At 32.7% G+C, this 9,268-nt stretch overlaps 1 protein-coding gene across 1 annotated transcript in view; it reads right to left on the reverse strand.

Annotated features, from left to right (window-relative positions):
* Nucleotides 1-809: 809 nt before the first annotated feature.
* The window catches only part of LOC106466737 (4-coumarate--CoA ligase 3-like), a 14,565-nt gene continuing 6,106 nt past the window's right edge, over nt 810-9,268 (reverse strand). The window contains exons 4-7 of the mRNA XM_022395578.1: nt 5,249-5,454; nt 4,222-4,393; nt 3,019-3,196; nt 810-934 (exon numbers count right to left, since the gene is read on the reverse strand). Of these exons, the coding sequence (XP_022251286.1) occupies nt 810-934; nt 3,019-3,196; nt 4,222-4,393; nt 5,249-5,454 (681 nt within the window). The remainder of the gene's footprint in view (nt 935-3,018; nt 3,197-4,221; nt 4,394-5,248; nt 5,455-9,268) is intronic.

Consider the following 9,268-nt stretch of genomic DNA (forward strand, 5'->3'; position numbering starts at 1 on the left):
CCTGTAGAGACATTGTTTCAAATCCCTAACTTAAATATAAAATACTTTCACAAACATCATAAGGATTGGAAGCATTATGTTCAAAATAAGCAAAATAAAATTCTAAGGATTTAATTACATCTATATTTTATGTATTATTCAACAACAATGTTTTTCCAGTTTTCAATTTTATCTAATTCTCTTGCTAATCATATAATATTCACTGTAACACTTGTAACCAACATTACTAAAGTAACGTCATTATACTAACAATAAACCCTATTGTAATATTTTAATACACATTATTATCCTAACAATAACTTATATGGTTTCCTCAAAATGAAATTTTAGTTCGTATAAAAGCTATATTTAAGAGTAACTTACCCACTTCCAACTATATCTGACACTCGACCCTATACACAACATGATATTATACATTCTGGGTAAAGCTTTACATGACCTCTTTGTGTCTACATCAGTTTCAAGTTACCTCAAGTTGCAGTTAACTTCTCCCTTTTATGAAGAATTGTGTAACTGTAATTGTCTATACTCTATATAAAATTAATACGGCCCATATTTAATTAATTTTTGAGATAGAACGAAGACTTCATTGTATTTTACTTAGTTCGTGTGCAAAGTAATACAAAGTTTATTTGTCCTGTTCATCCACTAAAAGTCAAAAATTATATCGCCATTTTTTAAAAAATTGCTGAAAACTTTCATGCAATAAATCACCTCTTCCACAAGCTCAGTAATAAGCTAGAAGGCTTATAATACTAAGATTCCTGGTGGGTATAGCACAAATAGCCCACAAACAATGATGTAAAATACTAACATGGATATAGGCAAAAACAAACCTTCAATTCTGTTGAAGAAGTTAATTTTCCAACCGAGTTAGGAGTAGTCTTTCCTTTTTCCACGCAAGTAACAACAAGAACTTCACTTAATCCATAGACTAATACATAAATGAAACACACTTAGAAATTATTACCATGCATTAAAACGTTAATAAGAAATGTATTCTGTGGTACAGTTCATGAAATAAGAATGAAATTATTTTACTGACCAATTGAAAATAAATTAACAAAGTAAACTTTAATACAAAGTGCAGGATAATATTTACACTATAGCCTAAAGTGACTGTCAAATAGTTTATCGTCTGTTTTTAGTTTAGTCTTTGATTATCAAAAAACACGTAGAACGAAATGTTTTTGAATAGTTTAGATACATCACAATAATATAAACAAAAATTATAAGTTAAGTTGTACAAAATGCAAATGTTTAATACAGATTCTCGTTAAGATGTCATAGTTTTAATCAATTTCTAAAAATCAACAACAAGTAAACGGTAAAGAAACTGAAAAAAATTCTAAACTAATGATTTTTCAAAATTTGGTCAATAAATCATTTTAATAGTATCATAGAACACATAACTCGTATGTTCTGTTTCCATTAAACAAGCTCTTTAGCAAATTTAACATATGCTATGAATTTCAGTTAAATTATACAAAACAAGTTAACGAACATTTCTTTAATAATAATATAGAAAAATAATAAGCACAATTTATCGCTAGAAATTTTACATCTTATTCAAGTCAAAAACGGAATGCTTCCCTTTTCCTATTCTGACAACTAGGTATGTATTAAATTCGTTTTCAGCACAGGAATTAAACATTTTCTAGCGCAAGACAAAAGGGCAAAATGTTTCTGGCACTGGGAGGCACTGCACACGAGTGGTTATCCCGGTACCCGCGTGGCACGCCACCAGAGGGCGTCACAAGAGTGTAAACTTTAGTCAATGGGGAGGAGTAGAGACTATGACGTCATAGTTCCACGAAGTGTCACCAGAGGGTCCTAGCGCCATTGGATGACGTCACCATAGACGACAACATAATAATTCCACGAAGCTTAAAGAGAGGGTGAGTTGCTAGGCAGCAATGAAAGGTAGAACGTCAGAGACAATGACGTCATAGGGAACAGTGATATCATAAATTGATACAAGAAAGACTGTTACTAAAGGTGGCTTGTGTTACTAACGTTTATAGGCGCATGTTGTTATTATAGGCGGATAGTATTGATAAGGTTCTATAGGTGCTTGGCATTACCAAAGTTCTGTAGGCAGATGGTGTTGCTAATGTTTTACACATAGGGCTTGTTCCTATAGAGAGACATTGTTACTAAAGTTTATAGGAAAATACTTATATTTAGGTTCTATATGTGAATACTGTTGCAGTAGATGATTGCTGTTACTAGGTGGCTTATGTATGTTTTACAAAGGCAGATAGTCTCGTATGTCTGCATACAGATTTCAACTTGTGTTCATGTATTTATTGCATATGCTTTACAGAGGTGGATGATGCTACTAAGCAGATTATGTTACTACGGTTCTATAGTCAGATGTTGTTACTAAGTGTAGTGTTTGTGTATACATTTTACAAAGGCAAACAGTATTTCATAGCATTACATACAGATTTACACTCATGCTTATACTTTTCATTTACGTATGTTTTACAAAGGCAGATAGTGTTTGACAAGATTGTGTTACTAAGGTTCTATAAGCAGATAGTCTTAAAAGATATAGTGTTTAACAGGATTGCATACAGCGTTCAAGTTACGTTTAATAAGGTACGTTTTACAAAGGTGTTTCTGTACTTCTGTAGGACAACATGCAGATGTCAACATGTCTCAACTTATTTTTCATTTACTTGTATTTCTATCGGAGGATAATGTTACTAACACATTTAACTTAATGCTGAAAAGACAGCTGATTTTGTTTAAGTATACTTTTTACAATTGTTGTTCTGCGTGGGTATCAGGATAACTACTCACACAGTTGTATGCAAATTCGTCTAGTGTTTAAACACGATTTGTCTTACACACTATTCAAGTTGCCTTTATTGATTTTATAAACATACGTACATATTCGTTAACAAGTTCTTTCACTTCTTGTTGTATTATATACCATTGCGAATCCATTTTCATATCAGTAATTTCACAGCTAGTTTGCTGTCTGTGAAACGACAATTTTTTACTTCTTACCTTGTCGGAGAGATCTTAGGAAAGGAAAAGCATTCATAACAACTTGTTCATTGGATTCCTGATTGAGAGGAGCTCCCCCTGTTAAAATCTCCTTTACACTGGTGAGATTATACTGGTGCACCTTGTGGTCTCTAAGAAGTCGATAAACTATTGAAACTGCTCCTAGCACAACAGAAACCTGCAAAGTAAAATATAGTTACATGTGTCCAATAGAAAAGTTTTTTTTCCCTTTATTATAACGTAAGACGAAAAACTAAAACGAAAGTTGTCATTTGCATTCAATTTTCTAAATAAAAAGAAACTCGTAACTAACAAGAGGTCTTGTTTTGGGTTATCATTCACAGCTGATTCTTTATTATTTACAAATTCCCATTGTTTGGAAAGTTTCCATTATGAGGAGTTCAAAATAAATGATAACAGGGTTAACAACATTTTAAAATATAAAAATTAATAATAGTCTTCTAATTAAACATATAATGTAACTAAAATGGAATTAACTCACTAGCATAATAGATTAAAATTATCTCACACTTTCGCTTGAAAAACACATGTGTGATACAAGTGTGAAAAAGGTGCCAGTTATATTAATATCGAAAATAATTAGTGAAAGTCAATTATGGCCCGCCAGGGACTATTACTAGTTATTTAGACATATGAAACAGTATCCATTGTAGTGAAGTAATCATGATGACAAAGAAGAACGGCATACATTGAAAGTGCATGAAAATCATTTTCAATCAGAGGATCCATTAGATCAATGAATAAAATGGACATTTGAGGGGGTGGGGTATAAAGAAACAATATTATAAGATGTTTGAAAGTTTGTGGTGGAGCTTATGATTATGCGCAGAAACTTGTTTTCACTGGATAAGATCCACAATTAGGTGGATCTGGGAGAGTGGACATATCGAACTTTTTACCTTGTCGCGGAAAATCGTCCAAGGTCGTACGACTCTGGCTGTTGTTACACCTGGTCAAGACTTTTTCTTTCCTAATATACAGTATATATTTAATAAAATGTTGTATAAAATTGAATGACCTTATTGAAGAGGCTCTATGTAGCAAATTTCTTAGCTGGGAAGCTGGGCCTACTTTAATCAGTGTTTTAGCCATAATAGAAGTGAGGTTTAGATAAATTGGAATAGCAATGAATTACTGAACGATAGTGATTACTAATGAGTCAAATTATTCTTGGATGCTTACCTTATGTTTTTCTATGACCTCCAAAAATAAGTCCGACTCGTAGGATGGTACAACGCTTAGGGTTACTCCTTGAGACAGATCAACAAAAAGAAAGAGAAACCCCCCCACGTGGCAAAATGGATACATTCCAAGAACAATGTCATCCTGGGAAAACTTCCAAACAGTCGGATGTCTTTATGATAAAAATATATGGAAAAATTAAGTTAAAAATACATCCAATTTTCTCTGAGATAATGCAATGCAAGAAAATATGTAAAATTATACAAACGTACCAAAAATACAGACAATATAAGTATGAAGGCGAAATAAATTTCTTGTTTGAGTTGCTAGAAACAGACAGAGAATCTTACTCATAAAAACGGCTAAGCTTTGATCTACTTTGTTCTTGTTTTTTGCATATGTAGCCTGTGGTAAAAAATGCAACCAACAAATTATTACAATTGTGGCCCCTTCTGATAATTTATCTTAAGGACTTAGAACGTTAAAATTCTGTGTTGGATCACTCTGGTGGGTACAACACAGATAGCTCATTCTAAAACGTTGTGCTTAACAATTAAGAAATAAACAATGAAAATATAGCTTACTCTGATGAGTCAAAGAGAGAAAGAAACAATCTTGGCATAGTAGAAATCATATATATATAAAACCTTTTTCATGATAAGAACTTAATAGATTATATGGAGTTTTGTCATATTACAGTTTATATAAGAGAGTTTTAATTCAAATATTAATACTTAAACATGGTATTTTAATGATTTTTTTGTGATCCGTTTATTACATATAACACTAAATACTTTGTGTCAAGTTTTTTTATACGTGTGTAGTTCACAGTCAAATATTAACTAGAGGTCGCATGAGAGAAAGATGACATCATGAATTAGGTCATCGTTTGTTAAAGGATGTTGTTGTACTTTGTTATTGTATTATTATAGCTGTAATATAAAATATGTAGTGAAATCTTATTAACAATTGTAAAATCATTTTTTAACTATTTGATTTCTGAGTAAAACTGTGTAGAATGACTTACGTGGCAATGATAACTGCAGAAAGAAAAGTGTAATGAGTATGTACAATGGCTTTGGGTAATCCAGTAGTTCCACTAGAAAACGTTAACAGTAAAGGCGTTTCTTTAGGATCAATCGCAGGAGAACCAGTAAAGGCAGATCCGTCATCTTCTTCAACAAGTTTCAAAAACGATGGACAGTCTTCAGACTTTTCAAACACCAGTATCTCCTGTTCAAGAAAGTGTTATTTATAGCTACGTTCAAAGTTTTGTGAAATAAATTAGCAACCTTAGGGTAAAGTGTGAAAGTTGTACATGTTATCTGAACTTTATAAGGAAATATTACGTTTTAACTTAGAAAATAAATTGCTACCAAGTATCAAATTACAGCATAAATCCTGGAATTTGCGTCCAAACTTTGAATATATTTTCATAAAGAGAGAGAGACGCCTCCAGTATCAATTAGCTTCGTAAACTCTTGTTATCCATTATAGTGAATGATATAAACCAACAAATTTTCTTACTCAGTAAAAAACAGACAGTCAAATATTTTACTAGTAATAAATAATATAGTTCGTATCTCTTGAGGGTGTAAGTGTAAATAAGTAAATAAGTGTAAGTCGTGAGTAAAGTGTTATGTGGGGAGTAATATTCACATAATATGAGTTTCCACATAACATCCAGTATCACGTTGAGAATAAAATCCACGTAGCCAAAGCCACCCGCATAAAATCTGATTTCATGTGGGGAATAAATTCACATGCCCTGAATAAGCCACATAAAGTTTGGTGTTGTTTGGGGAATAAAATGCACATATCCTGAGCTACCCACAAGAAGTTTGGTTTAGAATATTTATCTCAGCAAGTAATAAATATCTAATTTCTTTACACTAGATGTGTAATTAAAGAAAGCTCTTATGGGGTTAGTCTCAAATTCACGTAGAATATTTCTCTGTGGTTTATAGGTAAAATGTATCATATGGATCTCCACAGACTTGTTTGTTCCAAGTCACCTTCGTGTTTAAGTGTTCAGGTGCAAAAATCTCTCATTTTGTACACAAGAATAGTGATGTAGTTGCCGTTTTACTTATATTGCGACATACATTGGGTTTTATCAATGAATCACTTACTTACTTCGGGAGTTTTATCACGACGAAATAATTACTTTCAATTCTTTTGTTATAATAAAATGGGTTCTCAAGTGTACAAGGCGGAGTCTTCATCTAGAGGAGTACACGTGATTTAGAAAGCTATTAGAAAGGCATTGTTGAATTATTACGAGACAAATGAAGAGTGTTGTAGATAGGTAAGATTATAAGATTTTGTACTGTGAAATATGTCATAAACGTCCTAGAATTAATGACTTTTAAAGTTTCTTGTGCGACAAAATGAACATAACATCTTATGAGTAATGTAAAGACTTGTTTTAAACTATATAATCACAGGTAAGAAAATGCCTGTTTCGTGTTTCATTCTGAATACGATGAAAAGCAGATAACGAAAACTTTTAAATGTGTCAAAAATCGGATTATAGATGCATAGTTAAGAATTTGAAAAATTACTAGTCTAACATATTTTATCTTTTGAAAGTTCAGAGTGAGGGCGACACAAAATATGAGGAACGTGTGCGTCACTGCCGTCAGCTGAGTATATGGAGTTTGAGTTTATATTCCTAATACGATTTTATAGCATCATCATGTTCTATATCACAACCGTGTTTCTTGAGAATGTCCTGTAACGTATTTCCCTTTTTGAAATTGTAATTTCACAGTCTGAGCATATTTTAAATATCTTGCATTGGAAAGGGATGTTACGTACTCTTATCAAATGCGATCAGTCTTCGTTGACATCACGTAACCTACGAAACGCCAAACAATGCCAAAATGTAGTTCTGATAAAATCCGTTACACCATGACTTTATATCGGATGTGGTTGTAACGTGACTTGATGAGTTACATATTCAAATATAACATGCTCACTATTCTGTATAACTCAAAATCTCATTTGAATGTTGGGTAATTCTTGTCTATTTATTCTCCACACTTGCATAAAGTGTTGTAATTGATTTTGCTTGTACGCAGTGTTACTTACAGCTTATCATTACCTGCAATATTGTTCACAATGACAGATCTTCTATTACTTGTGTTAAGATTACTGTAATATTATTGTTGACCACTAAACAAAATGTAATAATAAAGGGACGAGAGTTCAGTTACAATGTCGCATTTTCTTTCTGAGAGTGGCCATGTTTATGTTTAATATCATTTCATATTCTCGAAGAACAGCTTCATACTTCTACCGTAATTCTCTTATTCAGAGGGATCACATGTTTCTTTCAAATTCCACATAGTAAGATCCACTTATTATTACTGTAATTTGGTTAGAAGCATACGTACTTTCTGTGCACACGTCAAATAATTCTATTGAGGAAAAACAATTTGATTGACGTAGACAAGCTATATTTATCAGATATTTGGTTGGATTAGATAAGATATATTTATCAGATATTTGGTTGAAGTAGACAAGAATGTTGTCAATGAACTGAATTAAAAGTATAACTAGCGTCAATGAGATAAATGCAATTGGTTACAGATAGGTGCAGTCGGTCAGGAAATGCCATCATTATGGTAGAAAGAAACAAGAACAAAAAAGTTATTCAGATATCTTGCTTTGAGATATGTTAAAACTGTTCAATTTTCCTGACCTTAGTGTGGACAAAAAGGTGACACTACACTTCATGTTGCTGGAAAATTCACATTTCAATCTGTACACCATATAGAAAATTCTGTAGAGCCGCCTATAACGCCATACTTCATATGCCTACATCCTTCGAGATTTCACTTGCTTCAGTGACACGTTTCGCATCCATATTTTGTAATTAGTTGACCAAATCAGACCATTGAAAAAACTTCACTGTATATTTCTTCTGTTGTTGCCACTTCATGCTTATCTACCATTCGGACATTCATTGACTCGCGTCATTCGTTGAATTTTACTCTCAGCCTGGGCAGTGAAGTAACTTCATGAGTATCATGAACCATGAGAGAGGTTCATAATAGGGATCGCCCATTTGTTCTTCTTTTATTGTTATTATTGTTCCGCCAGCTTACAACAAAAACAGGCGCGATTATTATAACCAAACAGAGGCAGTATTACTAAACGGACCATTGTGCATTACGTATGGTAGTTGTTTAGATATTTTTATAAGCTAAACAAATTATAATTCTAGTGTAAATGAAGTTATCATTATTTATTGAAGTTAGTTTTCTTACAAACATCTTATGTTCTTTCAAGAAGCTTAAGTACGGGGTGAAACAGTAATTACAGTAAATAATAGATGAACATTAGATGACTGTAGATACCCAATGCTTTGTACACTATATAATCGGTGTCTTCAGGGAACCAACCCCTATATTGTGTATGAAGTGAAGGGGTAAAAAATAATAATACACATAATACTAAAGTTTATCAAACATATTCATAGAATAATTACCTTAAAACACACGAAGGTATATTTAAAGCGATGGCTTAGATGTATATGTTTTATTTAAGAAGGCTGCTTTTCTACTGGTAAAATTTTATATGCGCTTAGTGGGGATTGTGTTCTTCGTCTAGGCATATATATGCCCAATGCTATACATTATATATAGAGAATTTAGTTACACTGAAACTATAAATGCTCACTGTATTCTCAAACAAATCTCCATGACGATCTTCAGCTGCAGTTTACATTTTTACATCTCGAACCGATGAGATCAAATAGTCAATAGCTACAGTAAATTATCAATACCCGTATCAGCTACAACAGATATCTTTAAGCCGTAATTAAAAGATAGCATCAAGCTCAGTTTGGAGCATCGGATCAGCAATTATGGTGATTGCCGATCCTAAATGTCGAATTATAGCCCACACTGCTTGATTGCGAATTTTATAGATACTGCAGGCAGTGTAGCCATCGTTGAAGTTGGCTATAAGGAGTGACACAAATCGTGCAAGCAGAAGATGGTAATTTTAGGTGAAAGTGAGGCAGAAAGTTTTGTAGCTA

The sequence above is a fragment of the Limulus polyphemus genome, unplaced genomic scaffold (assembly GCF_000517525.1).
Source record: "Limulus polyphemus unplaced genomic scaffold, Limulus_polyphemus-2.1.2 Scaffold76, whole genome shotgun sequence".
In the NCBI taxonomy this organism is placed as follows: Eukaryota; Metazoa; Arthropoda; class Merostomata; order Xiphosura; family Limulidae; genus Limulus; species Limulus polyphemus.